The sequence below is a fragment of the Sus scrofa genome, chromosome 18 (genome assembly GCF_000003025.6).
Source record: "Sus scrofa isolate TJ Tabasco breed Duroc chromosome 18, Sscrofa11.1, whole genome shotgun sequence".
NCBI classification, from domain to species: Eukaryota; Metazoa; Chordata; class Mammalia; order Artiodactyla; family Suidae; genus Sus; species Sus scrofa.
This window is the reverse complement of record NC_010460.4, coordinates 16946449-16968312: the sequence shown is the minus strand read 5'-3', so window position 1 is coordinate 16968312 and position 21864 is coordinate 16946449. Positions and strand designations below refer to the sequence as shown.

The 21864-nt window shown below is 55.5% G+C and overlaps 2 protein-coding genes and 1 long non-coding RNA gene across 8 annotated transcripts in view; 2 read left to right on the top strand and 1 right to left on the bottom strand.

The window, feature by feature from the left end:
* Positions 1 to 21864, bottom strand: part of PLXNA4 (plexin A4) — a 502572-nt gene that overhangs the window by 9509 nt on the left and 471199 nt on the right. For all 5 annotated transcript variants that reach the window (XM_021078941.1, XM_021078938.1, XM_021078940.1 and 2 more), the window contains 5 exons: positions 16029 to 16132; positions 15386 to 15485; positions 13783 to 13973; positions 12423 to 12592; positions 7799 to 8011 (listed from right to left, as the gene is read on the bottom strand). In XM_021078941.1, coding sequence (XP_020934600.1) covers positions 7799 to 8011; positions 12423 to 12592; positions 13783 to 13973; positions 15386 to 15485; positions 16029 to 16132 — 778 coding nt within the window. The remainder of the gene's footprint in view (positions 1 to 7798; positions 8012 to 12422; positions 12593 to 13782; positions 13974 to 15385; positions 15486 to 16028; positions 16133 to 21864) is intronic.
* Positions 16 to 8776, top strand: LOC110257574. Of its 2 annotated transcripts, XR_002340374.1 has the most exons (4): positions 16 to 4255; positions 6216 to 6291; positions 7079 to 7177; positions 8337 to 8776. It is a non-coding gene; the product is annotated as an uncharacterized LOC110257574 (long non-coding RNA). The 2 variants fall into 2 exon arrangements; XR_002340373.1 differs by having other exon boundaries at positions 6216 to 7177.
* Positions 16154 to 21259, top strand: LOC110257573. Its single transcript, XM_021078942.1, has 2 exons — positions 16154 to 18559; positions 19453 to 21259. Exon 1 carries the CDS (start codon positions 17171 to 17173, stop codon positions 18074 to 18076), a length of 906 nt encoding a protein of 301 aa, XP_020934601.1. The 5' UTR covers positions 16154 to 17170; the 3' UTR covers positions 18077 to 18559; positions 19453 to 21259.

Below are 21864 nucleotides of genomic sequence, written 5' to 3'. Positions count from 1 at the left end.
AGGATGGGGGGGGGGGGGAGCCGTGTGTGTGGAGCAGGCAAGAGGCGGAACCTCCAAGCACTGGGTCTGGGCCAGCGGATGCGTGTGCGTGACCCCCTGGGGACCACGGCAGGCTCTCTCCAGGCTGGGCTTCTGGGTCCGGCCCTGGGAGCGCCTCCTGACCCAGCTACAGGAGGAAGGAGGGGCTGTGCCCTGTCCTGGTTTTGCTCCTGGCTTCCCGCAAAAGTGGTCCGGTCTGCCTCTCGCGTCCTTCTAACACCTGCTTCCACAGATGCAAGAAGTCCCCTCCACGGGGCCCGAAGGCTCTCCTAAGCACTTGCTCTGCCCTCTCTGAGGGTTCACCAGGAGCAGGGTGGGGCCGGGGGCCGCTTGCGGGGAGAGGCTGGCAGAAGGCAATCAGTCACTGTCACTTGCAGCTGTGCACTCCTGTCAACTGGCTAATGAGATGCCAACATTTACATTTTTAATTTCTGCTATTTGACATTTTATGCAGCACACCCCAGCTCCCCCACCAGAGGGGAGTTGTGTCGTTTCCTAATGAGGAACCGAAGGGCCCCCGTGTCCCTGAAGACAGCCACTCTCTCCCAGGCGTTTTAGGCTGTGGGTTACATGAAAGAGACCAGGGGAACATCAGGCCGTTAAGCAGCACGCCCAGGAGCCTTTGCGGTGTCCCAGCTCAGCCCACACTGAATGCTTGTGGCATCAATGCTGGGGAGAGCGAGCCTGATGACTTAGAATGGACGACAGTGGTGGGGACAGTCGCCAGGGTGGGGACTGGGGTGAGGCAGCTGGGGCACAAAGTTCTAGGAGAGCCACTCACTCACTCTCACCTGCACAAATGCAGGTGACAATGACAGGCTCTGGGTTTGCAGAACTCAAGGCTCGATCAGGTAAGCACAGGGGGCATTCTCAGAGGCTCTGTTTCTCACCCTGGACCCTGGCCCCGTGCCTCTCCCACCAGCACCCCTCACTGCACCAACCATGAATCCATCAGTCCTATGCCCGTTGCCCCACCTCCACCTCTCCCCACCAGTGCCCAGGAGTTGGGTGACAGGTTAGCCGACGTGGCACCTGTGTGCCTCTCCAGCCATCGCACTCAAGGGCCTGCATTGGAATGAGCTTTCAGTTTGTGCCAGATGTTCAGAGCATCTGTCCAGGCTGGCAGGGGCTGGGCTGGCTTCCCTGCTCGAGCCACAGCGAGCGCTGCGCAGAGGCCGTGCCACCCCCGCTCTCATTTGATCCGCCTTCCTTCGCAACCTTCTTTCCATGCGTGGTCCTCCCCCCTCCCCCACCTCCAGAGCCCTCAGGCCCCTCAGCTCCTTGTCCTGTTTCATGCTGGCGCCTTTGCTCCATCCCAGGAGAGCCCCTCTCTTCCAGGCCGGGATCCCACCCCAGATGTCCTGAGGCTCCTCGGGGTTCTGGGGAACGACATTCCCGATACAAAAGTTCCAGTGAGAGATTCGATTCCTGGCCACTCTTTCTGGAAGGGAGTAAGTGCAGTGTCCCATTGACAGTGGAGACCCAGGGGTGCTATCGGCGGCCCTGTCCTTGCTGCTCCCAGGGAGATTTGTGCCATTGTCCCCTCTCAAGCCCAGGCCTATGGAGCAGAATACACTCGTCAGGTAAAGGGTTATGTTCACAAGTCATAGAGGGAAAAAATGAACCAATGACCCCCCTCGCTGCCCATGACCAGCAGCCAGACAGTCCCACTCTGTCACCACGGGGGGTCAGAGCCCCTGACGGGGAGGAAAACCCCAGGCTCCCCCTGATAGGACATGATTTGTCTTCCGAAGCAGAAGCTCCTGCTGTTTCCATTAGCCACTCATAGAGCTTCACAGGTAGGTAGACGGCTCCGCCAGGCTATTTGCAGATAGCATCAGGGCTCCTACTGTGACCCTTACGGTCCCTGAGGCACCCGAAGGCCCAGGCTAGGACCCCTGTCTCCCCCCAAACAGCAGATGCCCAGCCCTCTGTCCTGGAGCAGGGCATTAAAAGCCCAGTCCATTCTGCCAAAGAGGATAGACTTTCTAGTGAGTCTGTGTGTGAGAAGGAGGAGGGGGTGGCGTGGGGCTGAGAGTGGAGTGGGACGGGCAGGGGTCTCGCCTCTCACCTCTCGTAATGGCGGTGGGTGGTCCGCCTGGATGTTCTCTGTCTGCGTTGGCCCCTCTCACAATGAGGTCAGATCCCCACCAGGCAGCCTGTCTCCCCTCTGCTGTCTGTGTGCAGAGGGAGCCAGATGGGACGGGTACACAGTGCCACTCATGAGCCCACGGGTGGCTCCACCACACGTCCTCATCTTCAGCAAGTTCTAAATGGCTGAGCTGAGTGGCCTTGGACAACTCAACCTCCTGCCTGAGTGGGGGGCTTGAGGTCTGGCTGACCTTCAGCTTGTCCTCATCCCCAGCCCTGCCCGGGACTAAGTGGGTCCGTCCTCTCTGTTGTCCTTGCTTTGACCTCTTCTCGCTCCTCTCCAGGGCTCTGTGCAACCCCTCACCCCTGTGGGACCCCTTGAGCCTGACAGGGGTCCCTGCTCTGGCATCTCTGCGCTGTGCGCCCACCTGCTTTCTCCTGAGCTCCTGGTCTGCTGGGCTTGGCACTGGGCTCTGCCGCTGAGCAGCCGCAGTGACTGTGAAGAATGCAATTACACCCCATCAGTGAACTTCACACAAGTGTTCTTATCAGCTGGCTGTGCGGTGAGGAAGGGAAAGGTCAGCCTGGGCTCCTGTACTTGAACTTGCTCCCATGGGATACCTTCCTACAGGTGAGTCCTGCTCCAGAAGGGACTAGTGCTCTGAAAGTCCATTCTGACCCACCTCGACCTGACCAAGGCCTGGCCCACTGAGGTCTGGGTCCCACCATTGGCCTCACCCAGCTGTCTTTGCTGTGCTTGCTCAGGTGGGGTGCCAGCACCACTGCGGTCCTGACACTGGTCCCCAGGAGCTGCTCTAAAGGGAAGGGCCCCCAAGGGCTGGATTCTCTGCTGCTGATCGGTCTGCGGTGTTTTACCGTCATGGGGCTTCCATGAGGTGGGCCCAGTGTGTGACGGTGAGCACCCCAGCTCTGCCTTCAGGATGGCCCTAGTGATCGAGAAGGGAGCCTCTCATGCCCTGAGCCTTCGAGAAGAACGAGGTCCTGTCGTCCCTTCGAGCACCTCAAGGATGAAGGTGCAGACATGAAAGACATCAAGAGCCTGATGCTCTGATGTGCAGATACTGGCCCTTCCAGGCCCTGCACCAAAGTCTCCTCTGTGCATCCTTCACTGACCTCCCAAGGCCCAGCAGAACCAGGCCCTCCCTCTCTGAGCTCCCCCTGGTACAGCTGATGGGCTTGCTGAGGGCCCGTCTGTGCGTCCTCCTCAGCCACGAGAGCCACAAGGGAGGGTCAAGTGTGCAGTGTGCCATGATGGACACCATAAATGCTTGGCCAATGGATTAAAGATTTTTTTCTTTTGCTTTTTTAGGACCAGACCCATAGCATATGGAGCTTCCCAGGCTAGGGGTCAAATCAGAGCTACAGCTGCCAGTCTATACCACAGCAACAGCAATGCCAGATCCGAGCCACGTCTGTGACCTACACCACAGCTCATGGCAACACCGGATCCTTAACCCACTGAGCAAGGCCAGGGATCGAATCTTTGTCCTCATGGATACTAGTCTGGTCCGTTCGTTTCCGCTGAGCCACAACAGGAGCTCCGGATTAATGAATATGTTAATGAAATGTCCAGATTTCGCCTCCAGTGTTGTTCCCGAGGTGAATTGCTACAGTTTTATATTTTGAATAGATGGCTTCCTTAGGAGGTTTTTAAAAAATATTTAAAATTCTTAACCTTTTTCATGTGTGATATGTGTGATAAATGGCATCCCAACATGTGGCATGCCCTGGTCTGATTCCCAGGGGCGCAGCTTCACTCACTCTTTCTGGAAAGCCTGTGACTGCGAGTGAGGGAGCCTAATGGTGCCATAGGGTTAATTCCAACTGAAAGGAAGCCACTACCTAAGATGAAAATGTTACTACTATTGGCAACGAAGTAGAAATGACTGCTGATCATTCCATGCAAGTCTGGTGACAACACTGTCGTGACACACCGGTCTGGTGACAACACTTGAGTTCTGCTCTATAAGGTGAGTTGGTTACTACTGGGGAACCAAGAGGTTCTCCCTCCTTTCTCTAGAGGTGGCCATGAGCAAGTGCTCTAATACTTGGATGGAGGCGGTAAAGACCAGACAGTGGGGCCACCGACTACTGGCATTGCAAGGTATTTGGAGGCAGGAATGGGATGGGAGGCTGGATGAGAGGACAAGGAGAAGGAAGGGAGGGAGGATGCATGAGAGAATGGGCGGGGGGATGGTGGGGGATGAGAAGGGGCTGGGGATGGGAGGGGGATGGTGGGGGATGAGAGGGGGCTGGGGGATGGTGGGGGATGAGAGGGGGCTGGGGGATGGTGGGGGATGAGAGGGGGCTGGGAGGGAGAGGGATGGGGATGGGAGGGGGATGGTGGGGGATGAGGGGGGGCTTGGGGATGGTGGGGGATGAGAGGGGGCTGGGAGAGAGGGTGATGGGGATGGGAGGGGGATGGTGGGGGATGAGAGGGGACTGGGAGGGAGGGGGTGGGGGATGGGAGGGGGCTGGGAGGGAGGAGGGTGGGGAATGGGAGTGGGTATGGTGGGGGATGAGAGAGGCTGGGAGGGAAGATGGTGGGGGATGAGGGGGCTGGGAGGGAGGGTGTGTGCGGGATGGGAGGGGGATGGGGGATGAGAGGGGGCTGGGAGGGAGAGGGGTGGATGGGGATGAGAGGGGGCTGGAAGAAAGGGGGGTAGGAGGGGGGATGGTGGGGGATGAGAGGGGGCTGGGGGATGGGAAGGGGGATGGTAGGGGATGAGGGTGCTGGGAGGGAAGGGGTGGGGGATGGGAGGGTGGATAGTGGGGGATGAGGGTGCTGGGAGGGAGAGGGTGGGGGATGAGAGGGGGGATGGTGGGAGATGAGAGGGGGCTGGGAGGGAGGATGGGTGGGGCATGGGTAGATGAAGAACTTCTAGGAGCTACAAGCCAGCATAGTTGTGACAACAACTTGGGCTGCTCAACCAACAACAGTTAGTGAGGCCTCCCATCCACATGCTTCCCACCCCCCTACAGAGCAGGCCAGCCAGGGGAAACCCAGTTTCTCAGCTGCGAGGACAGAAGGCCCTTCTCAGATGTGTGCAGAAGGCACTCTACAGCAGGGAGGCACAAGCTGGAGCCCTGCAGGGGCCCTCTGCATGCTCACAGCAGCCAGACAGCAAAATCAGAAGTGGGCAAGCTCTGGGAGTTCCCGTTGTGGTTCAGCAGTAATGAACCCGACTAGTATCTATGAAGATGTGGGTTGGATCCCTGGCCTCGCTCAGTGGGTTAAGGATCCGGTGTTGCTATGAACTGCAGTGTAGGTTGCAGATGTGGCTCGGATCCTGTGTGGCTGGGGCATAGGCCGGTAGCTGTAGCTCTGATTCAACCCCTAGCCTGGGAACCTCCATAAGTGCAGCACTTAAAAAAAAAAAAAAAAAAAAAAAAGTGGGCAAGCTCTGGTCACGAGAAAGGGGCGTTCTATCATTGTTCTTCTGAACTGGAGGCTGTGAGGGCCCCGGGCAGGCTGAGCTGGGAGAACAGGCTGGCCGGCGTCCCGAGCAAGTTCCGTGCTGCTGGGCTTCACTTCCCAGCAGCCAGATGAGCTGGGAGGCCAGCCTCCTCAGGGAAGGAGAGTAGAACTGATCACTCTGGGCTTGCGCTTCAGACCTGCCAAGCTCCCTCCCAGCCCCTCTGCCTTTGCGCCCACGTCCCAGAAGGCGAGGAGAAAGGAAGTGGGACTCAAGCAGGTGAAAGGACTTCCTGAGAATGCCACTGGTTGCTAAGAGACCGGTGGGCTAAGGAATGGAAGCCATCAAGGCTCTGCTAGCAATAACCACATGGACTGGGGTTACTCGTGACCTGCAGCAGCTGCATGGCACAAATCTCATTTAGCACCAAGTGAAAGGGAGACCATTAGCCTGGCAGTGCCTTACTCTCACCTCCGACTAACCGGGCTGTTCGGGGGCGTGTCCTCCATGCAGATGTTTCATACACACTCCCAGCCCCTCACATGCCTGCTTTCTCCCTCCCTGCCCGAGGTCCCTTCGCAGGGACACGGTGCCAGTGCAGGGGTCCCCAGTAGCCCAGCTGCTGCCTTTCTTCTCTCTTTGCTAAAGATCCAGCTGACCACATAGGAGAGCTGGCCACTAGCAGCTCTGTTGTCTGAATGAGCCACTGTCAACGCAGAGGGAGGTAAGACCTTCTTTGGTGACTCTGACATGATCGGATCCAGAGACAGAAGAGTTAGCGTTCTCTCTGACAGCCAAGGCTGGATGCCCACCATGTGCGCCAGCAAGAAGGGGTGGGGAGAGACCAAAGAACAGGGCAAGAAGAAAAACAAAATGCAACCCTTTTAGCAGAACCACGTTACTGACATGGCTGGGATCCCACCCCCTCTTGGTTATGCCACCTGTACAAGGGAAGGCAATTTTCAAGTCAAAAGATGGAGACTCTCTCTCTGCCATGAGCAAAACAATATTGTTCATTCTGTCTCAGTCACCAAATACAAAACAATTTCTGGTCTCTATGACTCTTCCAAAAGGCACCAAATCTGAGCTCGTATCCAAGTTTCTTAGCTTTAAGCTACTTGGAAAGAGAAAGGGCTTCTAAAATCAAGACTGCCATGGACGCTTGTGCAGGTTGTTCACTGCACAGAGGTGTTTGGTCAAGAGGGTGAATTGAGGCTGATAACCAGCCTGTCACTCAACAAACCATGCACTCTGGCTTGGGGCCACATCCCCTGGTAGGAAGGGACACCTTCCTTAATTCGCACGGACACTATATGGGTTGGCAGAGGCCCTCTCTAAAAGTATCATCAATAATAGAAAAGGGATTTTGGGAGTCAGCTGAATTGGGGGCTCTACTTTCCTTTTAGCCACTTAAGTCATCTTGGACTGATTACCCAGCCATTCTGTATGTATACTTCTTTCCCTACATGGGCACAAAATGAGGTTATAAATCCTGTCCTCTTATATTCCAGAGCTACTGTGACACATAAGCAGAGCTTCAGCTGGCTCTTCCACTCAGGTGCTTGGCGTATGGAGCTGCTGCGGTCCAGACAGACCATGACTTCTTTACCGTGAGTCAGCCTTGTACTCAGATGAACCCAGCTCTGCAGGGCACAGGTGGCCCTCCTGTCACAGGTGCTCTGTGAGCGACTGCAATTAGATCAGGGCCACCATGGCCGAGAAGACACCAAGGCCTGGGGCGGCAAGAGCGCATCATGTGAGAGTCAGGAGACTGGGACAGTGAGAAGCCATTCAGGGTGACAATGACATCCCCACAGGACCCTGGAAGAACTGCCAGATGGACAGGGGCAGATGGGGACAGGCCTCCAGCCTGTCTGTGGCAAGATGTCATTGGGTCCCTTGAAGGCTTTTTTCCCCTCTTTTTCTTCTTCTTTTTTTTTTTTGGTGGGCATTGGAGCAGGGACTGTATTTCCTTCCTGGGCCTAGAAAGTAACTCGGTCACTCAGATCCAGGCCCTCTATGCAGGGGAGCAGAGGGCAGAGGTGACTTCTAGCCACGTCCCATTCTTCTTTCAGCTGACAATACCGGGTCGGCAGGCTATGGGGGGTGGGCGTTGTCCAGGACTCGTGTGCAAGCCCCACCCACTTTGGACCCATGTACAGGCCCCCCCATACACACCCACAAGGGAAGCTGCCTGCTGCAGCAAGGGGCCTGCCTGGCCCGGCACCCACCTCTCCACCCAGTTCTTGTAGCTGGGGATGTCCTTGGCGTAGAGCAGCTTGTTAGAAGGGGAGTCCTTGCCCAGCCGGTGCTCGGACGTGGAGCACGAGTCCATGAAGGTCTGGGCCACCACGGAGAGGCAGGCGTCGGTGATGCTGTTCTTGTGGATGTCGAACACGAACTGGGGGTTCTTGATCATGTTCACCCAAAACCGCAGGGGTAGGCTGTGTGGAGGCAAGAGGCAGACGGTCAGAGGAGAGGCGGAGGGGTCTCTGGAGGAAGACAGAAGGCAAGGGGTCTGGAGGGCTTTCCCTCTGCCATCAGTTCACGTTCTGGGGAACCCCAGATCAGCAAGGATGAAGGGTCCGTTTGGACGTGCACGCTGGTGGGCCCTGGACAGAGCCAGACCGGGCTGCAGGCAGGGCTCATCCTTTGCCCTGACAGCACCAGGCTTTGGGGTCCGGGGCAGCCATGACCAGTGCGGGAAAGGGGAATTTCTTTCTTTTTCTTTTAGTGGTTTTTATTTTTTCTGTTATAATTGATTTACAGGAAAGGGGGATGTCTGATCCTGCATGCCGCTGGCTGCCCCCCTTGTGCCAGATACACAGCACATCCAGTCGGCAAACCTTAAAGAAGAGCCTGGAACCTTGGCCTCGTGTCTTCGTCTCTGCCCTCCACTGTGACCTGGAAGAATCACGCCCTTCCTCCCTGCCTGTTCGTACTGGCTTATTGCACATGGCGAGGGCCCTGGCGCTGAACAGTTCAAGTGGCGCTGCCTGATTCCCATCTCCAAGCTCGTGTGCACAACACTCCCGGCCTCTCATCTGCCCGCTGGGCTCCTCCTTCGCCTTCCTTCCAGGTAGCACCTCCTGGGTACCAGGAGCTACACTAGCAACTAGGGGTACGGTGTGAATAAGACCTTTCCTCTTCCCTTTGTAAGAAACCTGCCTTCTGGGAGTTCCTGTCGTGGGTCAGCGGTAACGAACCTGACTAGGATCCATGAGGACGCAGGGTGGATCCCTAGGGTTGATCCCTGGCCTCGCTCAGTGGGGTTAAGGGTCCGCTGTTGCCGTGAGCTCTGGTGCAGCTCACAGATGTGACTCGGATCCCGAGGTGTTGTGGCTGTGGTGTAGGCGGAAAGCTGCAGCTCTGATTTGACCCCTAGCCTGGGAACTTCCATATGCCATGGGTGTGGCCCTAAAAAGCACCCCCCCCAAAAGTCTACGCAGAGGGCCATGTCTGAAAAGTCTTCATGGGGGAAACAATGCTTAACGGCCTCAGGTTTAAAGATGCATCATTATTTCCTGGGTGGATAAGGCCTGGAGGGAGAAGCAGAGGAGGGTCCCGCCAAAGAGGAATCAGCTAAACAAAGATGTGGAGGAGACCAAAGTGCAGGGTGGTTTGGGAACCCTAAGTCATCTGTCTGTGGCTAGAAAGGGTTCCAGGGCATCGGGCGAAAGCTGCCCACCTGCCCCTTGGCTCTGTACTCCGCTGGCTCTCGGATTCTGTGGCTTCCCTCCTCCAGCCGGTGGAGATGCAGAGCAGGAAGCGGGCGGCACCCAGCAAGGGATCCTCTATTTCTCCCCCTCTGCCCTCCTGCCCTGTGCCCTGATGTGTTACTGCTGTTTTGGTTGCTGTCTCACTGTTTCTGATCGCTATAATGTACGTCCATATTTGGCTTGCCTCTGAGAACATAAGCTCTTTTGAATTACATTATCAATCCAGCAAGAACAAGATCTGTACATGAGCTGTATCTCCCAGCAGCCAGTACTTCCACACAACAAAAGCTAACGTGCAGGAAGACCTCATATTCCAGACTGCCAGTCAATCAACAAGTATTTATTAAGTTCCTACGAAGTGATCCGCACAGGCAGCACCGAGGTCTGACAATGTAAATTGTCTCATCCTGGGAAATCCAGAAGGAGGAATAAAGGGCTGGAGCAGGGAGCTGTGACCCTCCAGGGAAAGTCAAGGTCACTGCAGCTGCCCAGGGGCGACCAGGACCGCTGGGCTCCGAGCCCCGGATGAAGGACCCCCCAACCACACTGCCCAGCCGAGGCCCTCTCCAGCCCACATCTCCCTGTTTCCGGAAGTCCCACCCAGAGAGGGAAGGTGCAAGCCCATATTTGCTGCAAGGAGGTTTCTCCCCAACACTCCCCTTCCTCCAACCAGTTGTGCTGACAGGCAAATCAACCCGGGAAACCACAGCAGCTCCTGCCTAATGAAATATTAGCATATTATTAACATTAGTGGTGGCACTAATCTCCGGTTGATTGCAGCCACTCAGGCTAAATGAGCAGGAGGATTATTTAAAAGAGAAAAGGCAGGGGCGTGGGGAGGAAGGGGGTAGGGAGAGGGTGTTACCACTTTGGCCAGGAATAAAGAAACAATTTCTTTACAATCAGGGACCATTAACTCTAAGTCAATACGCAGCTCTCATAATTCCCAGACTAACTGCTTCTGGCACAGGTGGCCTTGAGCGGGTCGGGTCGGGGTGGGGGGGTGTGCTTGGGTGAGGGACCCTGAGTGGGTAGTGCTGTCTGCTGCCTAACTCCCAGCTCTCCTTCACTGGGACTGGAGGTTTTTTGGTTTTGGGTTGGGTGTTTTTTTTTTGTCTTTTTAGGGCCACACCCACGGCATGTGGAAGTCCCCAGGCTTCGGGCTGAATTGGAGCTGCAGCTGCTAGCTTACACCACAGCCATAGCAATGCCAGATCTAAGCCACATCTGCAGCGTACACCACAGCTCACGGCAACGCTGGATCCTCAACCCACTGAGTAGGGCCAGGGATCAAAGCCACGTTCTCAGGGATACTAGTCAGGTTTGTTGCCACTGAGCCACAAGGGGAACTCCGGGACTGGGGTTCTTTACCATAACACCTGGTACTTGGAAGAGCTGGTGGGAAGGAAGGTTGTGCCCTCACCCCGAGGACATGATGACATCCATGGAGGTGGCCTTACCCCAGCGGGAGGGATAGCTGAAAGCAAACGGTTTAGATCCCATTTCAGGGGATGTACCTATCAAAGGCCACCAGGGCACAGAGGGGTGTTTTGGAAATCTCAGCTCTCCCCTGCGGGACAAGGATAAGTTCTGGGCAGGGCATTCCTTGTATTCTGAAGGCTGCTGACCTTCAGCTGGGGTGAAGCGAGACTCACTGGCATAGAGAAGCAGATTGGGTAGGTCAGAGACATGCCCTCAGAAAAGTTCTGAAGAGTCATGCTCAAACAATGGGCAGAATTCAATGCACTTTTACTTAGAGGTGGGCCCTGGGAGAGACCCAGGTCCCAGGAGGGAACAGGCTTCACCTCCGGTTGCTGTGCTAGAAGGGGAATTGGGGGGTCTAAGAGTCTTGTTACACAAAAGTTGCAAGAACACCACGATGCAAGGATGTAAGATCTTCTCTTACCCAGAAAGCCTGTGGGAGCAAACCCCCCTCTCCAGCTCTGTGGTCCAAAGCGCCGTCCCTGCCTGATCTCCCAGGGTTGGTAGAGACGGCACTATTCTTCCGGTGAAAGAGAGAAGCCAGGGCATCCTGCTTTCGCTAGCGTTTCAGTGCCACAGGCTGACTTCTGCCTAAATCTGTGTTTTGGTTTGAGGCTCAGGGCTGAAGGTCAGGGAGCCTGGATGATCCCCAGCGCCGGGTCAGTCCTGGGCGCTGGCAGATGCCGGGCAGCAGCTCCCGCTACCTTGGAAGCATGATCTGGGGAAGAACACCCCGAGACAAAGGGACTGTGGAAAAGCTCCTGGGAGGCAATTCTGGAACTGAAGGGACTAAATGTAAGGCAGCTTTGCCTGCGGTAGCACTCTCAAATAGAGGCCATCTTGGCCCTGCATCTTCATCAATATTTATGGAGTCCCAGCTTTGTGCAAGACTCCGTCACAAGAGCTGCATACTGATGCCTGACCTTGCAGTCTCCCGCTGAAACACAACGCACACACAAACGAGGGGGAGGGATGACATCTGCTAGAGGAGACAGGGGACCATGGTGACACACCTGGAGTGTCAGGTAGGACTTACTCTGTGGTCTCAAAAGCGCACTAGTTATGGGAAAGTCTCTTCCCCAAAGGGAGTTTGGGAAAGGAGTTGGCAGAAAGGGAAGACCACCTCTTCTCAGAAACACTCCTTGTTCGCCTAGATGACTCCTTGGTGGGCTTCAAATTCCGCTTAAGAGCGGCTGTGAGATGCTGCCCCCTATGATCGAGCTGCACACATGCGTGTACCTCTCTGTCCAAACAGCTGCCCTTCTGTCTCGGGTCTCTGACTGGCAGCCCAGGGAGGCAGAAGCCACACCTGATGGTCTTTGTAACCTCAGTGTCTAGCAGAATGACCTGGAAGGGACAGCGATCTGGCTACGACATCTGGCACATTCGTTTTCCTTCATTTAGTTGGTACGAGGTTGAACGTTTGTTGACTGACTGATTGTTAGGAAAGAAGGATGACTGGACGGACCGGAGGGTAGAGAGGAAGGGAGCACACCAAGAGTAGGGGACAAGGCAGGGCCCAGAGAGAGCGCCTGTGCGCTGCCCTGGCGGGGAAGGTGGACCCTCCGCCCTCCAAGGCCTGAGCTGCTCACCCCAAGCCCATGGCCTCCCAGCTGGCCTCCCCTGACGCATCCTCTGCTCGCCCCTCACTCACCAGTTGCTCTTCCAGGTGTGGCGGACGTGGGGGTCATGGATGCCGTGCTTGTCAGCCTGCTCGTCCAGAAAGTCGAACATGTACTTGATGGCCAAGGGCAAGGCGGAGCCCCGGTGCGCCGTGCTGAAGATGGTCTCAAAAAGGTCATCCACGAACTTCTGCAGCGTGCCCTGCGGAGGGGGCACAAGCGCAGACGCGGCTCTGAGGACGGGTTTTAAGCACGGCCTCCCGGTTGGGGGAGGGGAGGCCAGCAGGGGGCCGGGCCTGCCTGCCGGGGTGAAGTGGGGTGACAGCAGGTCTGAAGCCGGCACGCGCCCCCGCCCGATGTCATGGATCTCCCACAGCTTTGCGTTTCCCCTGCACGTGGAAAAGAGAGCCAGCACCGATGACTGGACCTAAGTAAGCCTTCCCCTGCCAGCAACGAACGAGGTTTGGTTTCACACCCTTTGGCGGTGTTATTTTAGCACTTTTCGCAAATGCTAACCAACAACGCCCTCGGTCAGAGCAGACAAACACAATCTGCTGGTTCTGCTTAGGCATTATTCACGCCGGCTAATGAACGGTGACTCATCTGGCTCCACAGAGAGCAGAGCCCAGGCCAGGCTCAGGAAGGAGGGACTGACTGCAGGCACAAAAGGTCCCCGGAACCAGGATCGGAAATGGTGCCCAAAAATCACCGATGGAGCCCCAATTTCCACCCCTGGAGACTCCATAGTCATCCCAGAGAAAGTCATTTTTCCTGAAGGCAAAGGCAGAAGAACACGGTACATGCGGCCAGTGTCTCTAGCTAAGCAAGAGAGAAGGGATGGAATCAGGACTTCAGGCTGCATGCCGCCCCTCCTGTCTGGGTGGGGTATGCTGGGACATCGGGTTAAGAAGGACTCTGAGGGGAGTTCCCGTCATGGCGCAGTGGTTAACGAATCTGACTAGGAACCATGAGGTTGCGGGTTCGGTCCCTGCCCTTGCTCAGTGGGTTAACGATCCGGCGTTGCCGTGAGCTGTGGTGTAGGTTGCAGATGCGGCTCGGATCCCGCGTTGCTGTGGCTCCGGCGGAGGCCGGTGGCTACAGCTCCGATTCCACCCCTAGCCTGGGAACCTCCATATGCCGCGGGAGCGGCCCAAAGAAATAGCAAAAAGACAAAAAAAAAAAAAAAAAAAAAAAAAAAAAAAAAAAAAAAGAAGGACTCTGAGGTTCTGTGCTGGGGAAGAGGTGGGGCTAATTAGCAGGGTCTGCGTCAATGGATGACAGAGGGGCACCGGGATGGATGCTAGGTGTTTGCCAGCTCCGGCCTTTCTCTGAGGTGAGGAAGTCCCATCCCATAATCCACGTGTGCCCCGCACGCTGTCTCAAGTCCCATACCTTAGTGGCCAGCAGGCGCGTCAGGTAGATTTCAGACACCATCTTGCTCCCCCGGTCGCCCTCCTTCTGGTCCCCGTGCTCGTGGTTCTTCACCAGGTGCCACATCTTGACTCCGCTCTCCAGGTCGGGGGTGATCATGGGTGTGCGCGAGCGGAGGCTGTCGGGGCTCCCCGTGTACCGGATCATGTTTTCTGCCAATGCAGGGACCCCCCGTGGATAAGTCCACCCCACTTCCAACCCATGACTCACAACACACCTCCAGCCAAGGCCACCTCTGACCCTTCCTGCATTTGCAGGCCTGGCCACCCTGCCTCGGTTCAGTCCGAGTCCCCAAACCAGGCTGCCTTTGCCACCAACTCCGGGAAACTCTCTGGGGCTTCTCCACCCACTCAGATTCCCTTCCCTCCTGTACCTGCATCTCTCCAGCCCTTACTGCTCCATTCGTAAAAATAAAAGCTTGGAGTTCCCTGGTGGCCTAGGGGATTAAGGATTTAGCATTATCACTGCTGCAGCTCGGGTTCAATCCCTGGCCCTGGAATTTTGCATGCCACGGGCGTGGCCAAAAACAAAACAAAACCTACCAGCAAAACAGGGATAGAAAAAACTACCTTCTTCCTAGCAAAACAGGGAATGAAAAAACTATGAACTTCATGGGATCATTCTGGAAAATAAATATTAGACAACATAAAATGATACCCATGCACAGAGGGACTTTCCTCTTTTATATACATGTGTGTGTGTGTATACACATACATACATATATATATATATATATGCTCGTCCATTTTGACAGTCTTCCTTGTAAGAGATCTCAAGTATCAGGATGTGTTCTGTGTGGCCAATTAAGTAACCGAGAGAGCAGGGAGCCTGTCTCCCCTAATGACAGCTGACCAGCTGAGTGATCACCTTGTCGCTTGTGTACCTGCATCCTCCCTCTCGCCTGGACAAATTCTTCCCACTTCTTAGCTGAGATGTAAAGTGTGGTGAGATGAGAGTAGAGCAGGAAAAGAAAATGAACGTCCCTCTGTGCGTGGGCACCATTCTACCTTGTCTTATAATTTATTTTCCAGAACGATCCCATGAAGTGGGTAGTTTTTGCAGACCCTGTGCTGCTGGTAAGAAGCCCACCTCTGCACCCTTTCCCCCGCCCCCAAGGAGCAGAGACCCGGCTCTGCACCTTCCCTCAACTGCTTCCTGATGGGTGACCTTTACACGTCATGTAGCCTCTGTGCAACGGAGGTATAATTTGCTAATCTGCATAATAGGGGGAAATAATAATTATTTAATTCACTGATTATTATGAACCTGACGTTCAATAATGAGTATCACAAACGTGAAAGCACCTTACAGACTGTAGGATGCTCAGAAAGGTTAGACTTTTTTCTCGTTTTGGGGGGATGAAGGTCCTGCTCCTGCATCAGAGCCCCGCCCAGAACGAGGAGCTTCCTTTCTGGTCCAGCATTCCTCCCCGGTGGCTGGCCTGACTCCCCACGACCCTCCCCACTCCCCGTCCTGGGCATCCACCGCCTTCCAGCAGTGCTGCCATCATGACAAGAGCTGCTCAGGGCACCCTCTGTTCCCCAGAAGGATTCAGTGAACTCACCATATTTACTGGCCGAGGTTCTGGAGACGGTGGAGTTGTTCACTGCATTGTAGGCTGTCACCTGCTTGGACACTAAAGCCACCACAGAACCATCTGGCACCTGCAGGGAAATAGCGGGTAAGAGGCCAGGCAGGGAAACTGCCAACCCAGGGAAAAGGACAAGCCAGGATGAACGTGGTCCTCAGGGGCAATCCCTGCCCCACCAGGGGACCGAGGAGGCTGTCAACTTTCCTTTGATGAAACAGGACACGTCTAAAGACAGAATCGTGGTCTATGTCAGGACTCACTCTTCAAGAGACCCTTGCAACAGCTTCTCATTGGCACCCTCTGGTCTTATGCTTCCCTGGGAGAGCACCCAGCCTGACGCTCCAGGGATGGTCCAGGAAAGGGTTTTTCTCAGGACCTTGGCCCAAGCCCCACAGGAAGCATGTGCTGAGTGGGCATCAGATCTCCGAGGAGGCCAGGGAGTCCTGGCTGAACTTTCCCTGGTTGCTAAGGGCCCACAAAGCGCCGGTGAAGAAGTGGATTTGGGGCTTGGTAACAGCCTCAAAGCGACCCCATTATTCAAGGACTGAGACTCCCAGGCACCTGGTGCCCCCGTCAGCCAGCGCGCCCCCCCCCCCTGCTTCTACCATCACCTCACCTGGTAGTGTGCCAGGGTATTCAGTCTCTTCCAGTCGTTCTCAATCTTGGTGGTGATGTCCTCATCCTGCAGGATCATCCTCGCCCCGCTTCCCTGTCGCCACTCTGTAGGGAGAGCAGCTGCATCTCAGAGAGGTCCTCGGGCCCCTGAATGGGATGCTGAGGATGCCCAGCGCAGGCACCCACACGGTACCACTCAGGGGTGCACTGCAGACAGACAGGTGCGGGTGGATGCTCCCAGAGGAGGGGTGCAGAAGCTCTCAGCATAGGGGGATCCTGAATGCCCCTGCCGCTTCTCATTCCAGCAAACTATGTGACAGAAGTAGGAATGACATCCCCTCCGCCAGCCACCTGTCCCTGGTGAGTGGCCACATCTGCAGAAAGTAGATTATTAGCTGACAGACCAAGGCAGGCGAAGGCACCTGAGAGAATGCTAACCAAACGCAAGGTACTCCTGGGCACTCTTGGCTTGGTTGTAAGGTCTGGGAGCTAATGAGAGCAAGGCTGCAGGTTCACGCACTACGTGCCCTATTCCTATTCCAGGAGCGTGTCTTGCACCCGAAAGCTGGCAGGTGGGTCACCTTGGCAGGGAGATTGAGCACAAGTGTACAGAGAGACCAGCAAAACCTATTCTCGTGCCCAAGAACAGCCCAACGCCCCCAACGCTGATGTGGATAACAGCATCCTGGTGACCCATCCAACACCTAATCATCTGATGCCTCAGGTGTGCGTTTACAACCCCTGTTCTCCCCAAGGGCCTGGAGGCCCACAGCACCCGGGCTGCCTGATGGATCCCACATGGGGAAACGGGACTGTTTCTCATCCACCAAATCCTCATCGCCTCGCGTGGGACCAAGAGACACGCACATTCCGGTTTTGACATGTTCGCACATGGAGACCCAGGTGCACGCCAGACAAAGACTAGCTCTCGTGCGCCAGTGTGGGCACATCCACACATGCACACAGGCTCTCTCTCTCTCTCACACACACACCAGAAAGGAAAAACGGCCTTTTCAATTCAAATGCAACATGTGTTCCTGCCAGGAAGCCAGGAATCTGGTTTCCAGGCAGCCACGGTCCCTTGCCACGCCTCACAGATGCTAAAAATCCGAAACAGGCTGGAGCACTGGGTTTAGGCAGCGCATGGTTGGGGGCTGGAATGAGGGACCCGCCGTCCTTGCCGAACCCCACCTTGGACTCTTCCTACGGACCACGGATATACTTTTCAGATTCCCTCCCTCTGTTCCCCTCCTGCCAAGGTCGAGCTGGGCATCCCTGACTGGTTCCTCCCTGCCTCACGCCCTGGGCATGGCTGGTGCTATAGATGAAAATCAGGCCCAGGAAGGGAGCTGCTTGCCCTTGGGAGGAGCAGAGATGCTCCTCATAGCCAAGTCCCTGCCTCTACTCCTGGGCTTGTCTGCTGCCTGGTCGAGGGCTTCTGAGAGGGCTGGGATATCCCAGGAACGACAACACAAGGATGCCTCTGTGGTCACTGGAGTGGAGGAGCCTCAAGAGGACGCTGGGGACCGTCCATCACTTAGTGCTGGTGATGCATGGCTGGAACAGATCACGGAGATGAGGCCTCAGGGCCAGTGGGGAAGTAGACAGAAGAGGAAATGCCCTACCAGGGCACCAGGGCAGCAGTGTTTTATGCGTTGCTGCGTTGTTTTAATTGTGTTTTTGTTTTTAGTTTTAGGTAGGTTATGTGTGGATGCATGCACTTTTGAGTGGCTGGTGCAAGATAAGGGGAATATCCCCCAGCTGGTGAGGCAGCGGATGGAGGGTACAGTTGGACTCTGGCAAAGACCAGCTTGGGCCAAGGATACGGCAGTGATACGCTTTGTCCTGGTCACACAGCAGGTCCTGAGAGCTAAGGTCTCATGGGTCTCCCCTGCTTGCCTGCTCAATGGCAACAGGGCCATGAAGGCAGAGGCTGCATGGCTGCATGGTTGGGGGTCGGGGGGACGACACAGAAGACAGTCAGTGTCCTGCATTCCTTTCAAGGAAGCCAGAGAGGAAAGAGGGGACACGCTCTGGACACTAAGATAACTGGCTGGGCCCCCAAAAGAGAAGGTGTCTCCTATACTGATGAGGCCATGTGGCTTCTCAGGATTAGATGGGGAAGGTGCCAGCAAGGCCCAGCTTTCTGGTTTAGCAGCTGCACTGGCACCCTTGCTGATGGTGTTGTAACACCTCTCAGGGAGATCTGAACAAGCCATGCAGCCCGGTGGTCTGAGCAATGACAGCTAGCTGGAGCCAGATGCAGGGCTTCCCTGTTACACAAGTGCCCTGAAATTGTGCAGTGCGCAGCCTGGGCAGCCCTATTCAGCAGCCCTGGCTCTGAATCATGTCCAGTAGTTATGTAAGCAAGTGAAAGTCAGTCTGCCTCCCTGCCCCTAACAGAGAAAAAGTAGGGCAGAGTGTGGCCATGCTCCCCGCAGGGCAGTCAAGGAATGAGGACTTGTCCTTGGGAGTTTGAAAATGATGCTGCTAGATGCCTCCCAGCAGGACTGGCCCAGCATGTGGGACACAGTAAGTACTTGATGATATTTATAACATGAATAGCACATAAATGAATGAGTGAATAAATGAAGGAAGGGGAAGCCTAAGTGAGTGAGTAATGGTTCATTCCTCTAAGCAGTGGAATGATTTTCTATCGGTATGTCCATGCTCCACGGTGGGCAGGCAGGAGCTACAGTGAGAGGTGAAGTGTGAGCCGTGCTGTTTGAACCTGGGACAAAGGAAGATGTGAACTCCAGACACATCTGTTGCATTGAAGCGAAAGCTCTTGAAATTACTACTGCTCATTCTTCCAGTTTTATAACCGGGAAATGAAAGAAACAGGTTGGGAAGACAGACCTGGAGGTCATGACCACTCAGAGCTCGGCAGCACGGCACCCACCCAAGTGCCAGGAGCACGGGGGACCATGATGGCTGGACTAGAACCTGAGCTGTGGCCACACAGTGATGCTGGAAGGGAGCTGCCTCCCCCCACCTTCATCCTGTGAGCGCCAGGAATCCACGGGCGACATAGCATCTCCCCGTCCACAAAATCAAGTTGTGCCCATGGTGTGGTTGCATGCTCTTCCCCTCTGGCTGAGCTTTGCGGGCAGCGATGCTATGAGGGGGCAGCGGGACAGTCAAGGGCAGCAGGAAGCCTGCCCTCCACTGATGTCAGTGCTCAGTCACACGTTCGGGGACTGTGAGGTGTTCCAAGCCTCCAGCCCCTGCAGCCAAGCCCCTGCCTCTGATGGGGAGCCAGCGGGGCCGCAGGGAAGCAGCGACTATGGTCTTTTTGGCAATTATCTCAAAAAGCAAAGAATGTTCCTTCAAATACGAATGGGAGGTTAGCGAGCTGGTTTTAGAGCTACTCAGCCCTGCTTTTAGAGCTCTCAAGTCTGTTGTTTTTGTTTCTTCTTCTACAGAAAAATTGCTATGTGCTTCGTTTCTGAAATATCAGAAAGGAAGAAAAACATCCCATCCCTAAACCAGACTTGATGAACGAACCCTTGAGAGATGGGAGTCTGGTGTTGGCGGCTCCGTCCCCAGGACCTACTGGAAAGGTGCACGGCCGTGGGTAGCTGCCCAGTGGTCCCAGAATGGAAGCTTACGGGCGCAACCTCAGGCAAGGGACTCCCCGCACGGCGTGGTTGAAGTGGACTGATGTGGACGTGCATCCCTGCACCTCACTCTTCTCTTCTTGGGCTCCCTGAGCTCACCTGTGGCCGGAACACACTTCACTTCCCTGTCATGCCCTTTCCTTCCTTCCCGAGAACCCTCATCCAGACCAGCCGGGGCTTCTCTTTTCCCCATACTCATTGTGGGATGTCTCAAGAAAACCAGAATAGGGGTGTGGGCTCAGCTTTCTGGAGTGTTCTTCACGACCTTGACAGAGGTATGAGTCAGGGAGCGCAAGGTGGGACCACGAAAAGCCAAGGTCAAAGACCAAAATGGCTGCCTCATAACAGTTCCCCCCCCCCCACCAAATCACGGGGTTGGCTTCACGAACCCCCATCCCCACCCAGCAGTAAAGAACCAAAGCAGGTTGGCCCCAAGAAGGCGGGCCTGCCACCTTCAGATCTTGGTGCCCTTGGCAGTGATCTGGTGCCCTTGGCAGTGCGTGCAGCTGGTTAGGTCATGACGCCTCCGAGCGAGAACACATCTAATTCTGTGTTCTGGGTCTTGCTGCACATTCAACATATGCTTAGTTTTCATAACAGTAATGAAAATCAATAGAGCCCAGGTCTCCCCATCCCAAGTTCAGCATTCTCTTTACCAGATAGACTCCTTCTGCCTTGCCTATAAAAACAGCCCTAAAAATATCTCTCTATTGTGTCCACACCTCACTATGTATGAGGTGACCCTGTTAGAACAGCTGAGGGGCAATGTGACAGCTCAGCCGATGGCCAGCCTCCTCCTCCTCTGGATGCACACCCAGCCTCGGGATGCCTTGCCTGCACAGTGAGAGCCTGGAAAATGCCTCAACGCACTGAGCTCAGTGAGGGCCCCGGTGAATCCCGAGACAGAGTGACGCCGCACCACAGCCGCGGGGATCAGGACATCCGCCCTCTCTGGGTCAGGACGCAAAGAGGGGCATCTCCTACCACTGCCATGTTGAAAATCCAGACCCAGAAAGACTCAGAGCTCCATTCTCACTCCCTCAAAACTGTTTCTTGGACTGGATGAGCAAGGAACTGCTGTGTAGCCCAAGGAACTCTATCTGATCGCTTGTGATGGAACAGGATGGAGGATAAAGTGAAAAAAAGAACGTATGTATCTGTATAACTGGGTCACTTTGCTGTACAGCAGAAATGGACAGAACATTGTACATCAACGATAATAAAAAAATTAAAAAAAAAACCCTGTTTCCCAAGTGCCTACAGTGTGCCCAGCACTGTGCCAGCGGGCCATTAAATAGTTAAACAGGAAATAATGAAATAAAACAAAAGCCCTGCCCCTGAAGGGCTCTCGGTGGGGAAGCTCCACAGGAGAACCCAGGTTCCCAGGCCCAGGTGATCAGAGCTGGAAGAAGGAGCCGGGGAGGTGGAGGAGCAGCGGGGAGCCCTTCTGTGACACTCCAGGGATCTGTGGGGCGGTGTCCTTGAGGGAGACAGTGCAAAGGAGGCTGGTGAGGCACAGGCAGGTCAGGAAGTGAGTTAAGGAAGGTCTGGAATACCACACTACGGCAACCGGGTCCACCTGAGAGGCACCTAGGATGGGAGGGGTGGGGTGTGGAACAGGGGTGAGAAGGGGAGGGGGTGCCCCTCCCAAAGACGGCTGCCCCTGGCCAAGGCAGAAGGGAGGTGGGGGAGGTGGGGGGCGGGCAGGGGAGTGGGTTTCAGGGGTGTTCAGACCACAGGATGCTGCTCTGAGATTCTTGGGGCAAAGGAGGTGGGAGCACCTTGTTTGTGATGTGTCTGGGGAGATAGTGGGAAGCTGGGGTGTAGAGGAGGGAGGGGCTTATCTGCAGGCCAACCCGGGAAGGAGACACTGGCACCCAGCACATTGCTGGCCCGGCTCCTGGAAGGTCCCCTACCCGCCAGCAGGTGCCACGTGGAGAGGCAGTCCCTACCAGGAAACGACCCCTCACTAGCTCTGGCCCTCCTGCTGTGTGCATGCAGGAAGGTTGGTGCAGGGCACACACACCCGTACACACACCCATACACGCTCACACAAGTACCTCATTTCACCCCAGGCCGAGGAGCTTAAGGCATTGCAACAGCCGCCCCCTCCCCGCCGCCTCACTCTAGTCCGTCTATCAACATCTCACAGAAGATTCAGGAGGGGCTGACCTGGAGGGGGGCAAGGAAGAGCCCACCTGGCTAGTTAGAACTGGC

Coding starts and splice junctions, on each gene's coding strand:
- LOC110257573 (XM_021078942.1), top strand. CDS start 17,171: ATGGTTGGGGGCTGGAATGAGGGACCCGCCGTCCTTGCCGAACCCCAC.